At 32.9% G+C, this 22,485-nt stretch overlaps 2 protein-coding genes and 1 pseudogene across 2 annotated transcripts in view; 2 read left to right on the top strand and 1 right to left on the bottom strand.

Moving 5' to 3' along the window:
* The window catches only part of LOC125837375 (probable protein phosphatase 2C 10), a 1,808,044-nt gene that overhangs the window by 571,275 nt on the left and 1,214,284 nt on the right, over positions 1 to 22,485 (top strand). The gene's annotated exons all lie outside the window — the stretch shown is intronic.
* Positions 1,274 to 4,199, bottom strand: LOC125837358 (uncharacterized). Its single transcript, XM_049516493.1, has 2 exons — positions 3,177 to 4,199; positions 1,274 to 1,669 (listed from the first exon to the last, which is right to left on the bottom strand). The coding sequence occupies exons 1-2, from the start codon at positions 4,197 to 4,199 to the stop codon at positions 1,274 to 1,276; spliced, it is 1,419 nt and encodes a 472-aa protein (XP_049372450.1).
* LOC125837410 (60S ribosomal protein L7-3-like) lies at positions 11,056 to 11,662 on the top strand (annotated as a pseudogene).

The following is a 22,485-nucleotide window of genomic DNA, read 5'->3' as shown; positions in this document are numbered from 1 at the left end:
TTATTTTTTCCTAAAAGAAAAGACAAAAAATTACCATAAATATTTTTACTTTTCCGGAAAGGAAATATAATATTCTTCAATAATTGGTTTATTCTTTCCTTAGAGGACAAATTTGGAGATCTATAAATTGAAGATATCTATTCTCATAGCATAACATAATAGCATCCACAATGTAGACAATTAAGAGTTTTGTTTATGGAGAAATTTTCTCTCTACAGTTTTAATGTCTTTTTTATTAGTTTTTAATTATGTAGGCCAATTGGTCCTATCATATAATAATATTATGTTTTTTAGTATAATTTTATTTGTCATCTAATTTATCAACCATATTATTTGCAATTGTAAGTTTCCACGTGACGCCAAATCATCCTTAATAACACAACAAGTGGTATCAGAGCACATGATTCAATGATCCAATGGTTCAATAACCCAGGTTCATCGAGGTTGAAGACAGGTTCAAGGCGGTTTCAAATTAATTTGCAACCAATTTGATGATAAAGAATATTTTTGTCTAGCTACATGTGGAGAAGTTTTAAACCATATTTTCAACATTTCTATTGCTGCAATTTTAAAAATAAAACAAAATATTTTTAACCCATATATTTTAAACTTTATTTTTAACCATGACAAGCAGCAGCGATGAAGACTATGTGAAGAACAAAGATTATCATGCAATTGAAGAAGGTGGATCAAGTTTTGTCAAGAAAATCCAGCCAAAATAGGAGATTTGTTAGGATTTTGTCTTGATTTTCTTACCTTATTTGAAGTTTATTTTTTCCTAAAAGAAAAGACAAAACATTACCATAAATGTTTTTACTTTTCCGGAAAGGAAATATAATATTCTTATATAATTGGTTTATTCTTTCCTTAGAGGAAAAATTTGGAGATCTATAAATTGAAGATCTCTATTCTCATAACATAACACAATAGTATCCACAATGTAGACAATTAAGAGTTTTGTTTATGGAGAGATTTTCTCTCTACAGTTTTAATGTCTTTTTTATTAGTTTTTAATTATGTAGGCCAATTGGTCCTATCATATAATAATATTATGTTTTTTAGTATAATTTTATTTGTCATCTAATTTATCAACCATATTATTTGCAATTGTAAGCTTCCGCATGACGCGAAATCACCCTTCAGAACCCAACAATACTTGTCTTCACCAACCACCAACAACATATACAAAGTAACTTTGTCCTTGCTCAGAGCATAAAAAGGAAAGGTGACTTGACTTCATACTTGGCATAGTTCAAAATCATCCAAAGATAAATTAACAGTAACAGGTAGTAGAAGTAACATGTGAACTCTTTTCTGAGCCTAATTCTTCCTTCTTCCTTATTTTCACTTCATTAAGAACACGTCTAGCCCATTCAGAAAAATAGGTCTTATTGTATCCAATTTTGCCATTTTTATAAATAGACATGCAACCTTTATCATCGTCCGAGTAAGGGCAAGAATCGCCATCAGGATCACGCCATGCTCCTTGGTGTTTCATCCCCGACCAACTAGCTATCCAGTGATACACATATTGGCCTACACCTGCTATTTTAAGCCACCCTTTGGGGAAAAACTCTAACACACTGCTGTTTTTGTCCATGAGGAACATGTTTGTTAATTGTGCACCGTGTGGAGATATTAGTATGTCTGTCAAACTCATCACCCTCACCTGTAAACATTAAATCAATCATCATCGAAATAATACACGTGAGTTAACAATTTTGATAAGAACAAGACATTATTAAAAAATATACGAAAGTGATCGACACATTATTATCTAGAAGTATTTGAACCAAAGATTTGAATGATCACCTTAATCATTACTATAGAAGCTTTCTTTTCTCGCCGAATTCACTCAATAACTCATAAAATTCACAAGGAAATTCTCGGAAGCCCATATCATATATCGTGTGTATCAGTGTATCTCACAAACAAATTTTTATGGATATACATGATATACAGGAGATGCAACCAATACACAGGATAAATTATACTGATATACATGGTCATTTACCCAAATATACATGCGATACACATGAATGGAGTCGTCTTCAAGCTTGATATTTAGTTTTAAAATTATCTCAAAACATCTTCCAAATTGATATTCAATCTTGTTAAGATGTTTTCAACAAAGTCCAGTATCACCAAATCAAAATAAATCACAATAACAAAGATTTATTATTGATATCCATTGTGAAATTACCATTAACCTATAACAACAAAACACCTAATTAAAGAGCATCTAACCTCTCTACCATCTTCTAGGAATTAAGTCAGGTCTCCAACAAAAAAACAAAGGTAGTAATTACATAATCAAATGACTAATCAATGAACTACACCTATAGGCTCTCTTTGATAGTTTGAGTTACTCTAATCTATCTACCATTTCCTTCCTAATCATTGTCACTTTTGTGTCTATATGTAAATGTGAGCTCCTAAACACTTTTCAATTCCTTGCCTTCCAAGTAAGTTAATTGTAGTAGTTCTTTCTTGGTTTTGTCATCCTCCCCTGTTACAAATATATTGGACTTAACCATATTAACAACCAATCCAGTGACCCTACTAACATTTCATATGTTTTCCTCAAATCTATCTTCGTCAAACACCTAGGTGAAGTTTTTCTACCATAATGCCTCCATAAGATATAACAAATAAGTACATTATGGATCATGGACCTCCTTTGAGCAAAGGAAGCTTGGTTATCAGCCACTATGTTCTTCACTGCATCTTTCAATTTGGAACATATCATTTTAGAGATACATTTAACATTGGCTAGCCTGTTCAGGATTACTTACTTTCGATATCAAGGCTATATTTTAACATTGAGTTGAGCCAACAGATTTTCATTTTTGAAAAATTCCAAGACAGCCTTAGTGACATCCTGTCCTACTACACTTCAAGCAACTTTGTAAAATCTACTGTCAAATTCATTAGGACTTGGACTTCTATTGCTATATATGTCAAATATAGATATTTTAACATCCTTTCTGGTTAAGGTCTTCAAGAGATTCAATTGTTGTGAGCTAGATCAAACGGGTCTATTTATTATGTACTATCATTTTGATGTGTTTACTAGTAAGGGTAAAGTAGAAAAGAATACGTAATTAATCTTGTCTTGAATTTCTAAAACGATAAATAATTTAAGCTACTTTTAGAAATGAGAGAGGGAGTATTACCTGTTCACAGAAAGTGAGATTATTGGAGTAAGCAAGTATGAAGTGACAGCCTTCCATCTTTTTACATTCCTTGTCAAAAATTCCAATGACAGCAGAATCATTCTTGAAAGATCTTGGCCCATTGTTAACTCTCATGAACATTGTCATTCCGATCACTGGCGTTTTCCTTTCGCTTACATTACAATAAATTCTAGCCTTACACCTTAGCAAATCATATACTTGAATCCTTTTTTGTCTAGACATACCCCCTTCATTATGTCTCATCACCACAGCATCCTCAAAACAAGTAGCATTATTACTAATATTTTCAATTTGAAGTGGTTCACCAAAAGTAGCTTCCATTAAAGATTTCAACCAAGATCCCATTTTAATCCTAACTTCACCCCAATGGTACAAAATCCATCTAGTGGGAGTACGCGAACATTGGCTGTTCTTGATATGCCATGCTACAAATGGTACCATAGCTGACAAGCCATGCCAAATGTTATCATAATTATAGTGATTGTATGACACAAATGTGAGACCTTTCTTTAAAGTAGAGTTGTAAGGCAAATATTCAGGCCATGCTAGTGCATATGAATTCCATGCGCCATCATGAGTGTTATTACCTTTAAGGCACAAAACTTTACCTTTTGATGCATTTGAAGGGAATCTTTGGTATTGGACTTCACCTTCTTCATGTGTGTCATACATTGAACTCATGAACCATGTGTGTCCTTGTTGAGCTGTCGATGAGTACCGTAAGTCTTTCAAAGGAAGAAATATAACCGATTCACGAAGTAATTTCTTGGTCACCATTAATTCTTTGGTGAGATTATTGAAAGTTGTGTTGATGATAACTTTTTGCCTTTGATTGAAGAAAGCCCATGATGGTAATGGAGATGAGGAAGGTGGGGTTTGAAGAAATTTGATTTGGAAAAGAATGAATAGAATGGGACAAGTGATGATGAGGATGAGATAGATGGAGAATGAATAACTTGTCTTAGGATGTTGTTTAGCATGGTATGGCTTATTCATTGCCATTTTGTCTTAGTTAAAGCTAGGAAAGGGCTTAGATTTGAGTTGGAGATATATAATGATATTGGACGTGTAGAAAAGACATAAAATATAAAACTATATGTATGATATTCCATGCAAACTCAGAAACGTGACTAGTGTGAGGAACCACAAGCTTTTTGGATGACAAAGGAAACAAGGAAATAAAATTAGACAAGCTAGCCACTACTAGAGTTCACCAAAGTTTAACCATTAATTTGTGAATTTAACTAAACTATCTATATCTAGATCTATATTATATAAAAGACATGAAGGTCCTTAGCCAATGTAGGTATTTAAGGCTCAACCATCAGACCAAAACCGACTCCTTAGTCCTATATGGACATTAGCTTGCTGGTACAACATTAGCTCAGATCAACCTTTATATCCTGGCAAGGTATATTGACCCCTTTTGATGGGGATTATACATCAAACTCCATGTTGTAGCTCACATGGTTATATGTCAATTTATATTGATTGAACTTTTTGTTCTTCATTAAAAGATTCTACAATAGACTAAATTGTTATTATGCTAATATTTAGGACTTTAAATTAATCGAAGTTATAACTATTAAATCTTTACTTATTTGTAAGAACCTTTAAAACTGACTAAAATTTTGCTTCTTAAATCTTTTCTTATTTGAAGCAAATCCAAAGTTTTGGGGAAAATGTAATCGATTGAAAGCATCTTGCTAGGAAGAACTAGAAATATCCAAATATCACAATGTTGCAGCTAACTTCTAATTCTATCTTTTCTGATTGCAGGTACCTCCTGAACTCAATGCATAAACCAGTAGAAGAATATTTGTATAGAGAGCAAAATGCGGCAGCAGATCAGGTTGCTAGTTTTGGCTTAACTATGGACAACAACGAGATACAAATCTAGCGTAGCAGATACCAAAAATGATTTCTAGCAGTAATTAATCAACGCTAATAGCTTAATCGCTGCTAAATGTACTTTTTAGAGGCGATTAACACTCTTTGTAAATGTCCCTAAAGTCTATTTCGACATTGGATCCAACAAAAATTAACTAATGCAGGTAAAAACTTTAACTCTCTTTGTTAATGTGCATATTTATTGCCGCTAAAAGCTATTTTTATTGTAATGATAACAAACTACTTGCATCAAGTTTTTGTAATAATCACTTTTATAATCCTAGTACGAGTCGGGATCCATGTAGCTCGAACTCTAGGATACACCCTTCACCAGTAGCCCCCTTCATTATGTCTCACCACCACAACATCCTCAAAACAAGCAGCATTTTACTAATATTTTCAATATGAAGTGGTTCACCAAAAGTAGCTTCCATTAAAGATTTCAACCAAGGTCCAATTTTAATCCTAACTTCACCCCAATGGTACAAAATCCATCTACTGGGAATAAGAGAATATTGGTTGACACTCTTACATATTCTCTTGTCCGGCTAGAAATATTGAAAAAAAACTATGCACCAACAGTTATTTCTATAGTTGGTTCCTAGAGTCATATTAGAACAAAAACTAAATAACATTAGTTTTTCGTGGAAAACTTCCTTGCTCAAGGGAATAAAAAACCATGACGTACAATGTGTAGAATTTCCAATAACCTCCACTAACTTCAAAGAGCCATTTCAACTTACAACTCAACAATCTAAGGGACTAACTCTAGTACCTCAACTCAACAATTAACTCTAACTGTTCTAACAACTCTCCAAGAAGATGATTTTTCTTCTTGTTACAAACCTCACTAACTACTCTACAAGAAGTCAAACTCGATTCTTGTTACAAACTTCACTAACTACTCTTCAAGAAGTCAAACTCGCTTCTTGTTACAAATCTCACCCACACAACTACTCTCTTCAATCTAAAGTATTACAACTCAACAAAACCTAGAACAACTCAATAAAAACTAACAACTCTAACCTTTTTCTAATCCAACTTCAATATTCAATAGTACAAACTTGAACACAACTCGTGAACCAGGTTCATGTATTGCTATGATGAAGTCCAGCAGTTTTGCTCCAATGGTTATTGCTCTCAAGATGATAAATTTCATGAATATGCAATATGTGCATCTCTCAACGGTCTTCATGCCATATATATACTGGAGATTTTTCATGCCTTAGTATATCACAGACTGAGACTTTTACTTCGACTAGGACTTGGCCTCCTATAAGAAAATTTATGATTTCTTCCTTGAAAGGAGTTTCATCCTATAAGGAAACTTTGACTCCTCTTTGGACTTTATTTGTACTCTTTATTTCTAGGGAAAAGAACGCTTGTACCTCAAAGAGGGAAACTATTTATAAGTAGCTACCCCCTTACTTTCATACCCCTTGATTTAACTACTAATGCGTGTTTAGTACTTGATACCATTAAAGTATATACATAATTCAATGATATCAAAGAGGAAGAAGCAATGCTTTAGTAAAAACAATACTCAATTACTCCTTGGTACAATTAGAATATATCTATATCTATCTATATCTATTCTACCTTAAAAGCATGAACTCCCTAACTTGAATGTTAAATTACTATAATACCCCAACTTAAAATACTAAATTTAGTATATATTCTATATTTCATATTTTATTTATTTATGCTATATTATATTAAAACCTGACACTCTTTCACATTGATGGGTAGTGTCTTTTTCGAAAAATTATGACATTTCTAACAACTTGTGATTTTTCTGAAAGTTCTGACTTATTTGATAAGGCACGATAAGTACCTTTTCATACTAACCTTTGTTATCTATAAATAGAGGGGTTTCTTCCACTTTAAAACTACAAATTTTGTAAGTTTTCTATTTTTCTTCTTAAAATAAGCAAGATTGTGAGAGTTGTTCAGTTATGCAATTACAATATTTTTTGTGGTTAAATTAGATAGATCAACAAAATTGATGCAACAAGGAGAAAGGAAAAACTCAACTCCAAATGAGAAGACTGTCTAGATAATTAATATGTACTGACTTTCATAGCCATAAATATACTTTTGCAGCAACTTCTACTTGACAAGGAGTTCAATGAATTTTGTATTGCAAAAACTACAACTTGGTGTTCTAGTTGTTAAAAGTCAGAAATTGTTGGAGAAAAAAGATTAGATCAAAAACTTGTTTGAAGAGTCCAAACTAGATTTAACAAGTAGTCCCATGTTTCCAATTTATTTGTTCTACTTTTATTTTTATTCGGTTCAATATAAAATGTTCTTTTTTGTTGGGGGTAGAAAAACATCTTTAAGACCTCAAAGTTAAAAAACTTTTTTATATATTCTACATATCCTTAAATTAAAAGTCTTCTTTAATTTTTAAAATTTCATATCAAATTAAAATTTAACAAATCTATATCTATATTTTTTTACCTATATCTATACTACCTTAAAAGAATGAACTACCTAACTTAAATGTTAAACTATTATAATACCCCCAACTTAAAACATCAAATTTAGTATATCTTCTATATTTTATATTGTATTGTCTTTATATTATATTATATTATATTAAAAGAAGACACATTTTTACATTGAAGGATTGTGACATTTTCTAAGAGTTATACTTTTTCGATGAGTTGTGACCTTTTCGAAGGGTTGTGACTTTTCTACAGGGTTGTGACTTTTACGAAGAATTGTTACTTTTCCAAAAAATTGTGACTTTTTCAAAAGGTTGTGATTTTTTCAAAGAGTTATGAAAAGAGTTATGACTTTTCTGATAAGTTGTGACCTTTTTGAAAGGTTGTGGCTTTTCTAAAGGATAATGACTCTTTTTAATAAGGAACAATAAAAAAAAAAATTATACACTACCCTTTGTTGGCTCTAAACAGAGGGATTTTCTGAAATTATTAAACTACAATTTTTCAATTTTTCCATTGGTCTTCTTCTTCTTAAAACACCCAATTTAGTATATCTTCTATATTTTATATTATATTTAATTATTTATATTATATTATATTAAAAGAAGACACCATATATTATATTATATTATATGGACATTCTCATATTATATTATGTTAACTATGAATGGAGAGGTCTCCTCACATTTTAAACTAAGAATTTTTAATGTTTTCTACTTTTCTCTTCTTAAAAACTCAAGTTTGATTTATAGACGTTGGTGATCTCAAAGTTAAATGAAATTTGAACACTCCCTAACATGAATGTTAAATTAATATAATACACTACAACAAAAAGAACTTTTAGCGGCAATAAATAGACACATTAATAAAGAGTGCTAAAGTCTTTACCGACATTAGTTAAGTGTCATTATATCCAATGTCACTAAAACATTTAGGGACATATACAAAGAGCGCTAATTGCCGCTAAAAATACATATTTAGCGGCAATTGCTAATTAATTGCCGCTAAAGATCATTTTTTATATAGTGATACTTCAACTAAAAGCTAGCATCCAATTTACTATATCTTCTATATTTTATATCAATATTTATTTATATTATATTATATTAAAAGTAAGAACTCCAAAAATATATTAATAACTAAGTAATGCACTATGTGGTAGGGAGTATAAATTATATTTAAGAGGTGCAATTAAGAGATATTAAGAGTGACTGACTTTCAGAAGTAATCATAAGAAAGTTTACATCCACTATTATAGGAACTTATACTTTATCATTCATTTTATAATTTTTTACTTATTTTTTTCTTTAATAATGTTCAAATAATTTTAAAAAATAGTGTAGTACATGGTTTGATATTCACGTGCAACACACACACACACATATATATTACTAAAAGTTGGAACAAAAAGAGTTGAAAGTTGAAATACCATTTTGCCCCTACACTAAATTAAAATATTATAAATATTTAGTTAAGAACATGTTTAAATATTAGTGATAATCAATTATTTCATTGAGTAAATGGGGAGTTCATGTGTTCAAAGGATTGTTTACTCTTCCAGATTTTAATGGAGCTAGGTTCATTGCATATATTTAATATTCTCAAAGTTGTTCTCTTTTATCAATTTTGTCCCTTTGAAACCATCAAATATTTAATTTTAAACTTTAAGATGTCTTTTGGTATTCCTCTATTTTTATCTATATAAATTTATCTCTTTTGTTTCATGAAACTCACATCCAAAATTATCCTTTTCATTTTATAGTTAATGTAGTAAAGTCATCAACATCTAAAGTATATGATATATCTACTTTAGTCTGATTATATATCACTTTACGAATATAAAGTGATTTTTCTATTTGATTCATGCTTTAGTTTGACTCAATGGAGAATACTTTTGAATTTTGATTGGATATAAGAGAAGGTGTTGACAGAAACTTGGAAAATTATGTATCAATTTTGTATTTCTTTTTTTATTTATATAATGTTATGATTAAAGTCTTAAGAAGGATGCATATGTTATTTTTTTTCTTCTATGTTTATTTTTTTATATTTTTCTATTAGTCTTCTTTAATTTAATTTTTCAATAAAAAAATTACTATCATAACATTTATTTGAGATTGTTGCATTTTAGTACTCATTACACACATGTTTTCATTGAATTTTAATCGTCCTAACGAGTTTATATAATATTGCATGAGGCACACGTGCAACACACATGTCCAAAAACTAGTATTACTAAGTGGGAAGAGCTTAACCCCAAAATTGATTTACCATTTCCCCCCCTACAATATTACTTAAATATTAGTTTATTAAAAAATTAATTTGCTGATAATCTGAGCCCTAATTTAATTTTCCAAAAACGTAGAGTTCTTGCTCAACCTCCCTCGATCACTGTAACAACCCTTTTCCATCGGTCAAGTTCCATTGCTTTTATTATCAGCTATTTCAAAACCTTTTCAGATACTTCAGTGATCTAATAAATGTCTCCAATAACATGTCATTGTCCCATTAATTTTTCTCTCTTCTCTGCGCCTCAACCAAATACATCATTGCAGGTAAAAAAAAAAATTCTCCTCTTTATTTATCAAGAGCTGTTCTATTCTTCCTGTCTACTGTGTTTTTCTTTATCTAGCTTAATTTGGTTTCTCTTTATCACGAATGTCTCTGTTCTTCATGTTGTTATTTGTGTTATGTCACGTAAATTTGTTTGTTTCTTCTTTATCAAGAGCCGCTCTGTTTCAGAAGATAGATCCGATAAATTTCTGTTTTATTTATTTGCATCCGTCAATAGCTTACTAATCACATAATAAACGAGATGCCTTCTACATTTTTTGGAACTTCGTTGTCAAGTTATAGGACTAAAATGAATGGTAAATTGGTTACATCTATACAACTCTCAGTGAATTCTTCAAAAGCACATATGCTACAAAAAAGTCACCCACTTATTCCCGCTATTATAAACTTCTTGCATCCAATTCATGGTGGCACTAGAATTTATCTCATCGATCAGCCATCAATCAGGTTATAAACAAAGCCAATTAGAAATAGTTATTTCATGGGACACATTATGGTAAAGAAAAGAATATTCTTATACACATTTAATTTGCAGACAGAACTCTTCAGTAAGGCATAATCATCATCTATTATATACAGTATTACTAAAAGTGAGAAGATTCTAACCTCAAAGTTGGATTATCATTATACCTCTATGCTATATTATAATATCTGATTAATTAAATATATATATATATATATATATATATATATATATATATATATATATATAGTAGGCTGAATCCCCTGAATGTGCCAAGCATTTAGTGTAATCTATTAATTTTTTTGGACATTATTCTTTATTCATTGCTTTGTAGATGCTTCCATCTTACAACTGAAAATTAGCTGAAAAGTTGTGTAACGAAGAGTTGTAATATATGTGAAGGGTAATGAAGAGTCAAATAGTATGTTAAAGAGCCCATTAATTCTAAAAATGTATCTCATTCTTTTACCCAAATTTTCCAATGCTTTGGTTTCTTGCCAGCGTAAATATAATTCATATTCTCAAATCTGATAGTTTTGTTATCAAGAAGCCCGAGTAGTTTATTCGAGAGTATAGAGATAAGAAGATGAACCTTGTCCAAATGAAACAAAGGGGAAAAAGGAAGAATCAGGGGAGAACTGATTACCCTAGATTCCAACTTGTATTTTTAATACGAATTGGAGGGAAAAGTGATATGCATCCAAGAAAAAAGAAGGCTTTATACTCTTTGTGGTTGCGAAAAATCTTCAGTGGGGTCTTTGTAAAGGAAAAAAAGAAAGAACAGTTGAGATTCTACAAAATGTGGACCCTTTTGTCACATATGGCTACCCAAACCTGAAAAGCGCGAAGGCAAGAAAGGCTACTAGCTAGCAATGACATTGTTGAACAGACTCTAGGCCAGTATGGCATTATATGCTTAGAGGACGTTGTGAGAGAGATTGATAGTGTTGGTCCACACTTCAAGGAGGTCACTAGCTTCCTTTGCTATCACCAAGCCAGAGAAATGAAAGCTTTGCAGGGTAAGAAGAGACGATACAACCCTGAATTGCGAGGATCACATCAATGAGTTGATCTCTAAGATGAATTAGCATAGACACCCAGGTTCCAGATCAATTTTTTCTTGTGTTATGATTATAAGCAGTTTTGGTATGGATTATTGTAAGACGGAACACCTAAAATCCTAGGTGCTATTCCTTTTGCTCCACCCATTCATGTATCTCATAAGCTTACTAATTGATTGCTGTTTATTTATACTTAATTTTTTTTTATTGTAATTTGTAATTACATATTTATTGATCTATTTTTATTATGTAAGTAGACATCTAAATCAAAATGCAATAAATAAAATATTTATCACATGATCATTTTTCGTTCATAATATTTGTTGGTTTCTTTGCCTACAATATCTAATGAATTTTAATACTTTTTATCTATCTTTGACATGTTGCTAGAACAAGATAGTGTCTATGAGTATGATTTATATGGTTTTCACGAGTTGTTTCCTATATTTATGTTTGTAAATTCTTATTAGCCACTCTTGGTAAACATTTGATCATCGCATGATTACTTATCCTTTATTTTTTCCTATGAACGAATGGAGGAAAAAATATTCTCTTCTTTTCCAGTTTTTATTTCTTGAAATTTTTCTTTTTATACATTTGAGGATGATAATTTTTCTTTTATACATCTCTAAGCATTCTTTTCTTTATTTTTTCTCTCTATAATTTCATGCAACTCATGGCACACATATTCTAATTTTATGTATTTCATTTTAAATTGAGTATACCAATTAATATGGGATACACGTGCAACACACATGTCCATATACTAGTATGTGTGTGTATATATATACTCTGATGGTATAAAAGAGGAACATGCAGTGTTTCAGTGAAAAGACTACTCAATTACTGTTTGATACCATTATAGTATATGATACCATTAGAGTATATATATATATATATATATATATATATATATATGATATCAAGGATGAAGAAACAGTGGTTCAATGAATAGAACAAGGGGGCAGTCGCGTAAATAGTTTGGGTCGTGGGTCCAATTAGGGTAAATATATTGGGCTGGGTCAAATGTTGGTAAATACTTTGCCTAACAGTTTGTGTAGTTTTCCCTTATTTCTTTCCTTTTTACTCTTTTATTTCTTTTCTTCTTTGATCCTTTATTTCAGCTATTTCTTTGTTTCTTTTTTTTGGGCAATACTATATAGTACACTTCTGCTAACAATAAGGTAAGTTAATTAGAGGATATTAACCATGTTATACACAACCAAGATATTCAATGAGGAACATAATAAGCAACATATACTAGTTTAAGCCATTAGAGACCTAAATCAAAAGCATATGATATCATAAGTATGAGACAAACACAAACACATCAAAGAGTGAAAAAAATGGAGAATAAAGATTGGGAGGAAGATTACTAAAATGAGGAAGAGAATGTTCATTGCCATTAATAGTTTTTCAATATGTCCATTGTGCACCTTCTCCTTCATTATTATCAGTTTTCTTAAAAAAATGATATTTCATCAAGAGAAGTCATGAGGTTCATCATCAGCCGAGCATCTTCAGTTCCAAGGAGACTAAGTGAGCATTTAAAAGCATTAGGACAAACAACAATTGAGTTATGGATTTCTCTTTCTCTGGATTTGGTTCAGCTGCATCAAAATTTCAGATTTTTTTTAACTCTGGTCCAACTTCATAAAATTTTCACTCTTCCATGGTTCTTTTGTTAGATAGCCTTTTCTTGATGACGTTTCACCCTTAATTATTGAAGGAATACCAACTATAGGTAAGAGATACATCAAATTTTGGTGCAATAGAGATGGGCTTATCAATAATGAAGGCACTGGTGGTGGTTTGTTTCTAAGAGAATTGTTCCCGTGAGAGATAACCGGTTATACACTTGGAATAAATGGAATTTCAATTTGGAATTTGTGAGCTTGGTCAAATGTGAGAGCTAGGACTAGGTTCCTCCTAAATTAGGTGAGGGTGGCTTCAAGATTGAAGGCTTCATCATCTGAGTAGCTTGGGATTGAAGGATGGTCATTGTCAAAGGGAGGTCTCTTGGTGATTTTAAAAAAAAAATTGGATTTGGAGGGTGGACCAAGTTCACTAGTGCTTATGTTTGACACTTACATGTATTGAAAATGATGGTACATACTTGAGTATCACAAAGAAATCAGGTTCCCCCGACCCATTGTGTCTTTCTCAATAATTTGTTTGATGTAGTTACTAAGAGAGTAGAGATAATATATCCAAACCTTCTAAACATTGTTCAAGATGTGTTTGGAGTGTGCATGTAATAGTACAATATTGAGTTAGAAGATATTCATTCTATAATCAATCACACATAAAATTATTAGTCTGCTAGCCTATCATTAAGGAAATCGTGTCAGTTTTTTTTACAAGACCAAACTCTAGATGATTTTCTCAAGTTCTTCCTATCCAAGTCCTTATGGGTATGCCTGCATCAACATATTCTTCCAAATCAAATGAATCTCCAACTGAGTAACATAGTTCTAGGTGTTGTATTTCAGTAAGTGTAAATCTTTAGTTTGACTAAAACTAAGCACACAACCCCGTACGAAACTTGATATCGGATCGAATCAAAGTCATATACGATTATAACCTATCATTTTCTAATAACTCCAATGGATAACGAGTAACAAGTTCATGTGGCGAAGTTCCTCCCTGTAACACCTCAAATATCTAAACTAAGATTGAACAAAAGCGAAGGGCAAACCACAGAGGGGTCCATGGGCCGTGAAGAGGACCACAACCCATCATACTACTTGTGGTTGTGCCCCCTAAAAAAGGTGAAATACCACGGACCACTAGAAGGTACGTGGAGCTTAACATGGGCCGTTAAGTGGCCCATAAAAGGGACACATGACCACCCAAGGCACCGTGAAGGACCACAGACTCTTAGACGGGCCATGGAGCTTCACACGAGCCATATATTTGCCCACGATAACAGGCTCAGCATACCCAAGCATATGTGAAGAACCATGGTCGCCTAAACTGCCTGTGGAGCTTCACATGAGCCGTGAAGTGGCGCGTGAAAGGGGCGTGCCAGACTTTGAGGTTTGGATCAACTTCAAATGATCATATATTTCAGCATAAAATGAATTAGGGTCCCATTACCTTTTAAATTAAAGATAATGGAATTCTCTTTCCAACGCCACTAAGTTTGCCTTATTCCGAGCCTGGAGTAAAAAATTATGCTCGTTTTAGTAAAGCCCTGTTTGGTAGGGCAAGCACCACGACCCACTAAACGGGTTGTGATGCTCTAGACGACCCGTCTAGCCTCTCTTGAAGTCACTTCGTCATCTTTTAAGTTAGGGTCGTATTGGTCTTTTCCCCTATGTGTTGGGCACTTAAACTATGTCATTTGATGCCTAAACTACGTCGCTTTACGTAGTCTAAGCCTAATAATCTAGTCAGAAACTACTTAGAACCTTCCGTCTCCTAAAATCATCTAACTTAGAACGAAAAGAAGAGAAAAGAGGTGATAGTTCTCCCAAGAACAAGCAGAGGTCTTATTCAAGTTCAGCCCTGAAATCCAAAGGATTTCTCTGTAGTTTTTGTGACAGGTATGTGGGATTTCACTAGTGGGTTCCTTTCACCCATTAGGTCCCTATAATTCAGTCAGTTCTTCAATTTCTCATAAATTGTTCAGACCTAGGGTTTCAAAAAACCTTGGAGATTCATTGTGATTTTAGCTGCTATAGTTTCCATGATCTAAATAACACGTTTCTTGGAAAATTTGCATAGTCCCATGTATAGAACTCAGAACCCTAGCTTGTATTAATTAGTAGTACTTCATGAATTATACTTACTAGTTTGTTTCGTCCGAAAATCATGCTTCAGAATTTGAATGCCATATCTTTCAATATATTTATGTTGCATTCTCAGATAGCATGTCAGTATCTTGAGTTGCTCAGTATTTCAGTTCATTTTAGCTATACATATTCAATTGGGTGTAGACTTAGCACCGAGTTGGACTAGGGTTCATCGTACCCTCAAAGTCCCAAAACTACATGCCAACATAGGTTCAAAAGTCCCTTTTGTTGGGCATCAGGTTTTAGTGATCACACCACAATTATGCCTCTATACCCCTGGCAAGGTATATTGGATCCTTTCGATGAGGTTATACATCAAACTCCATGTTTAGCTCACGTGGTTTATGTCAGTTAATAATAGCTCCCATATTCATACTGTCATTGCATTGACCATACTATCAGCATTTACTACAGTATTCAGTTCAACATGTTATATTCATGATTTATATTTGGTCATTGTATCTACCTTAGCTTTCAGTTATACTTCAATACAACCTATTTCTATGTGCATTTTATATTTTTTCAGCTTAGTATCTATATCCTACATGCTCAGTACATTCAAAGTACTGACATATACTTTTGCGCTACATTGTTGTATGATGCAGGTTCATGCGCTTAGCATCCAGATCACACTTAGTTCAGCTTCCAGCCCATATTTGGCAACTTCAGTGGTGAGTCCTCATAGTTCGAGGACGTTTACTTATGCTTTTGGTTAAGTTAGATTATTATCGGTCTTTCAGTATTTTTAGAGTTAGTTAGGGACTTGTCCCAGCATCTCATAAGTATTAAGAGGCTTTCAGACATAAAGTTAGTATTCAGTTGTTTTGGGTTGTTCCCCATTGATATTCAGTTATATTCTCACTTAAAGTTCTTTTAGTTGTGACTCACTTCACCGTTATGCTTCTGATTACTTGGTTGCATTTTAGTATGCTTGTGATATGCACGAATCAAGGTTAGCTTGGGGTCACTTGTGATCCTAAGTCCTGTGTTGCGTCTAGGGTGTAGCCTCGGGGTGTGAAAAACTTGGTATCAGAGCATTATGTTCAAGATTTGTAAAACTTGATTTTAACTAAAAATCTGATTTTACCTTTTTGATTTCTAAAGTAAATTTTTGACTATTTAACCCCCAGTTCCAATTCGCATCAATATAGGTATCATTGAACTCCTTTTTATTATATCTGTTCTTGATAGTTGGGGATCGTTTCGGTGATCGTGTGGTTGAGGAAGTGCTCCGTTAGAGTTGTTCGAGGGAAGTTTTTCCCTTCGAGGTAGGTTTGGTTATCCTCGTTTAGATTGATATGAGAATGTGATCTTTTTTAGGAATTCAATTGTTAAATGAATTATAGAATTTTAGATGTTGGAAAGTATTGACCTTATTGTTTGGTTTGTGTGATGCCTATTTGTGATGCTTAGCCTGTGTGGAGGCTTGTGTGATATCTATAAATGTTGCTAAAACATGTGATATTTGAGTAATTGCCCAAGTTAGAGGCTGTGTGGCTTATCCTTATATTTATCATTAAGATTCCCAATTTAGGGGATTGAATTGAATTTTTAAATATCTTAAAATGAAAGAATTTTTTTTCTTAAATGATAAAGACTGATTTTAAATGGATTCCTCCACTATGTTTCACGACTTGTTGAGTTTGGGAACTTTATGCTATAAAAATCTTTAATGAATTGATTAAGCCTTTGCGTTGTATGTGTTGTGATGCATTCATCCTCATTTAGAATTTCATCATTCATGAGAATATGAGAAAGTGGAGAAATACTAATTTTGAGAAAGAAAGTTTGACACCTTACTTATATCCAAGACCACGAGCTAGGTAGCAAATTGATGAGATTTGAGATCATGAGATTGATATATGGACTGTGAGTCCCTATCAGGAAGATAAAGCTTGGAAAATTGTATATGAAAGGTTGTGCGATGACCCTGGTGATACCATCATATAATCTATAACTTCTGATAATGGACTACTAATCCCATATACATATAAATCACAGGCAAGTAATTCAAAGAGAAAGGACATCAAAGTACTACCAGAAAGGAAGAAATCAATATGCACTTACTGAAGCAACACAAGAAAGGAAAGCCACCATTCCGGGGATACAGAATCAAGGTCACCACAATCCTAGCGTCTAACTAGGATCTGGAAGATAGAAAATAAAATTAGCAAAGTAGCAAGATCACACGAAGATCTTGAAGAGAAGGAAGAGAATCAAGATTACAAGATCTCCAAAGAAGGAAGGAATCGCTTTTCTCATGCACATAACTAATATGGAGATGAATCAATCAACCGAAATCAAGGACTCAACTAAGATCCTTGATTTGAAATACCCTTGGGTTATTCCTTAAAAAGAGCAGACCTTAAACACTATATAATCCGCTCCTAGCCTTAGTTGTGAAGTAGGCACTTCACTTGAACTTGTAATATTGTACTCTATTGTCTTTCATAAATACATTGTATTCTCGTGAGTATACAATTGAAACAAGATAAGAGAAAAAAAGGATTTGAGTGTAGGTTATATAAGTAAAGGTTGTGTTAAAGTAGAAGATCTGATTTGTATATCAGGCATGGCTCTTATTCGTAACACTTTGTAACACCCAATTTCTCAACAAGCTCTTAAGGAAATTCTTGTAACCCAAGGGGAATGGAAGTAGGCACCATATCAGTGTTTCGAACTAGTATAAAAACTCTCAGTCTTTTACTTACTGCATTTACTCGTAATCTGCAGGTGTGTCGACTTTCCCACACATAAAGTTGACTGAAGGAATATTTAATTCACCCCCCTTTTGAATTTCAATTGGTATCAGAGCAAGTCTCACTTATAAAGTGTTTAACCACACGTGATCAAAGATCTATGGCAAACTATCAAATTCCTGGCGCTCTTGTTTATGATGGACACTCCTTAAATCAACCTGCGTACTTCAATGGCCAACACTATTCTCACTGGAAATATAGATTTAGAATCTTTGTTTCCTCAAACGATCTCCAAACATGGATTGTTATCAAGAAGGATCCAAAGCCTATTCCCGGACTCACAGAAAAAGATGTTACTGAAAAACTTTTTGATCCAGAATCTTTTGACATCACAAAGGAACAACAAGAGGTAATTCAAACTAATTCTAGAGCTATAAGCTTGTTATACTGTGCACGTAGTGGAGCAGAATACGACAAGATATCAATATGAAAAATTGCAAAAGAAACGTGGGATAAATTCGAAGTAACTTATGAAGGAACCACAAAAGTAAGATAGGCTTGGATCAGTTCATTAGTAAATGAATAAGAGTTATTCAAAATGGCGGACAACGAAAATGTTGAAGACATGTTCTCAAGATTTAGCAAAATAATTTGCGAACTCAAATCTCTCGGAATGGTGTACTCTAAAGGATTACAGGTCAGAAAACTTATCAAAAGTCTCCACAAGGCTTAGGAAACTAAATTTGATATTCTTGAAAATGGAGATCTGCAACAAATGACCTACGATGAGCTTCATAGAAATTTGATGGCCTATGAACAAAATCATATTAACAGATACAACAAAAATGATAAAAAAAGAAAATTGTCTCCTTTACAACGGGGACATTTGAAATCGAGGAAGAAGTCGATGAGTATCAAAGTGAAGGAATGCCTTTCATAAACCGAGGATTTAGAAAAATGCTCCAACAAAGAAGGCAAAGGCCTCAACAGGACTTTAAGAACAACAAATATTAAAAGAATGATGATTAGTGCTACTATTGTGGATGGCCAGGACATATCAAACAAAACTGTCCAGAACGAAAAAAGAAGAAACAAAAAGTTTCAAAGCCTGGAGTCAAAGAGAGACATATGAAGATGATCATAATGAAACCGCCAACATATGTTTCATGGCACTAGGGGAATCAAGTGAGGTAAGGCCTTTCAATTGTAATGACTTACAAAACTCTTTGGATATGGTCACTGACGAATTACAGAAAGTTATTGATGAATATAACAAAATTGCTCAAGAAAAGAAGGGTTGGCAAATGCTTCTAGAAGCAAATCAAATTGAAATCGACTTACTAGAAGAAGAATTGGCGGAAGTAAAAATGTAGTTAAATAGTATCAGAAAGTCTCCCAGTCACATCTCCTGTAGCACCCGAAAATATTCTAAGTTAAGATCCGAACCATTCTTCATTTGTTAATAATATCGTACTAGTTGATTCTTAAATTTCCCATATATGTAAAGGTAAATTCTGTAGTCTGGGAATGATTTTGGATATCAATTAAGGTCACTAGAAACTCCTAGCACAAAGTAGAGTAGAAAGTTTCCTTACCAATTAAGTTTTCATGTAAGATTCTCTTTGGGTCAACTTCAAATGACCATATCTCTTAAAATAGAAAGAGTTACATGGCTCATAACCTATCAAATTAAAGGTATTTGAATCTTCTTTCCAACGCCACCAATTTCACAACAATCCGAGTTTTGAGTAAAACGTTATGACCCTTTTAGTAACCAGATACATGTGGTTTGAGACATCTTAGAACCATCCCAAAATCTTGTGCTCTAATACCATATTTGTCACGACCCAGGGGTACCCCCTAGATATGACATGGTGTAAAAGACTCTGAAACGCCTCATAGCATATCATAACAAAAGATAATAGAAAATGGTGTGGAAATTTAAAACTTTTTCTTTTACTATCGAAGTCTTTTATAAAAAAACAAATGAAGGTCTACAACACTATGTCTCAAACCATCTATAACACTTGAATACATCTTAGGGACGCAGCCCTTACATAAGCTCTAAATATAAAATGAAAGACTTAAAAGACATAATGGTCATTCCCTCGAATGCTATGAGGACTTACCAAACTTCTTCTTCTTAATCTACTATGTTCCTAGTCATGAGGATGGAAGCTGATGTCGCCAAACCCTACACTTTGTAGAAAAATTTAGAAGAAATATGGGTTAGCACAAAGATGTACTAAGTATGATAGCCATGCATAAAAACTTTTGAAAGCATGCTAAAAGTGACATTTTAGTTGAATGAATGCACTTTACTAGCTTAAACCATCATTTGCAAAGCAGTCTGAAAACACAAGTCATAAGCATAAAAGACATCATGAAGAGATATAGACTATAGCATGGTAGACAACAATCACAACTAGTGAGCATAAGAAATATCATTAGGAAAATATACGTAGTCAATACAATCTAGTGTTAGCATGACATGTGAGCAACACTTTATGAGCCACCTCAAGGCAAGCTTGTGCAATGTATGGATAAGATCCCATAATCTTACCCACACTAAGCAAGTTACTTTAGATCCTCATTCATGTTTAACCTCTTTTAATCTCATCCTTAGCCTATCTCTCATAGAGTAGGAAACATTCACTTTTAGTCAACCACATCAAGGAAAGCAAATCATAGCAACAATCCAAGTTAACATGCAAAATTACAAGTAGCCTTGACATCAAATGCAATTACCATTTAGACACAAGCACATTCATTACATGAGTCTTCTTGACAAAGAGGAACCTACCATAACTACTCTCAAATCCTACTTGTGCAATGCAAGGATGAAGTCCCATACCCCCACCCACACTAAGTATAACTCCTTGAATAGCCATAGTACAGTCTAGACTTGACCTTGTGGGAATTAGCTTTAACTGACATAGACCATGTGAGCTTGCATGGAATTCGGCGTATGACCCACACCAAAATGGGGGATCTTACCTGCCTAAGGTAGAACTAAAATGTATTAGCTTGGAGATGGATCCAATAGCTAAATAACCTACGGGGGCACGTAGTTACGGGATAACGAGATTGCTTTTAGAAACACAACCTTTCTTAGCTAGGGAGCTTCCATTTCATGAGATTAACTTTAGAAATGTGTCCTTTCTTAATAGGAGAGCCTCTATCTCATTTTCAATAACCTCTCGGTGCTAAGCATAATTCCCATGAATTATTTACTGAATCCTAGCTTGTTTCATTAGGATAGCTCATTAGATCATGCGTGAGAATAAAATTTCACAGTCCATATCTTTTTGTTAGATTCAATTAGGTGAGAATTGACTTTCAACCTAGAATCTTCAATATGTGAGAAGTACTTTCATATTATATTCATTATGTGTTTATGAGAATGAACTTTCAATCAACACAATATTATCATCATAATCATGGAATACTCATGTATAAGTGTGTATGTGAGAATGACTTTAAACAACACAAGAATTTAGATTATAATCATGTTCATAAAGTATACACATGAAGCCACAATTAGGCAAAAGTTTCATGTTTTACCCCTCTTGTATCAAGGACCACATTCAACCAATCACATTTAGCGTTACTACATTAAACATGGAAGACAACATGATTCAATACAACATAATCTCATAATATTCATCTCACTACAACTCATCCACATCACAAAGTCACTAATTGGGGAAATGAGGTTTCATGAGTTCTTGGTGAAAGTTCAACATCAAAACCATAGAAATTCCTCAATTAAATACATAATTCAAGTAATCAATTCATTATATTCATGATTTTATAACATTCTACTGATACCAATCAATACCCACACCTTAAGATCAAATTTGATAAATTAGTGTAATTCATGGATTCATGGGAGAATTTATCATAAAACCACCATAAAACAGCAATTCAATCATAATATAAGATGATTAAATCATAAAAAAAATTTTAGAAAGAATCCATGACTTGGAGTGAAAACCCTAGGTTTTGGAGACTTTTCTACTTTGAAATTGGGAGTTTGAGGACTTCATGGATGAAAGCATTCCATGAATCAAAGACTACCATACCTTATATGAATAAATCAAAAAAATTCTAGTAAAAAAACTTCCTTCTTCAAGCCATAATTTGATCTTCTTCTTCTTCTTCTTCTTCTTTTTCTTCTTCCTTGGAGTTCTAGAGAGAATATTTTTGGGGGTAAAGTTGGTTATGATTTGGGTAGTTGGAATTTATGAAGTATATGAGGTGTTTAAAGTCTTAAAAGTATTTATATAGGTCTAAATAAACAATATAAAATTACCGCACTTAATAATAACTAACCTAGGAATTTACCTAATTG

Source organism: Solanum verrucosum, unplaced genomic scaffold (assembly GCF_900185275.1).
Source record: "Solanum verrucosum unplaced genomic scaffold, falcon-dt-bn FXZP01000147.1, whole genome shotgun sequence".
Taxonomy (NCBI): domain Eukaryota; kingdom Viridiplantae; phylum Streptophyta; class Magnoliopsida; order Solanales; family Solanaceae; genus Solanum; species Solanum verrucosum.
The sequence above is the reverse complement of the archived record's forward strand: the minus strand, read 5'-3'. Positions and strand labels throughout refer to the sequence as shown.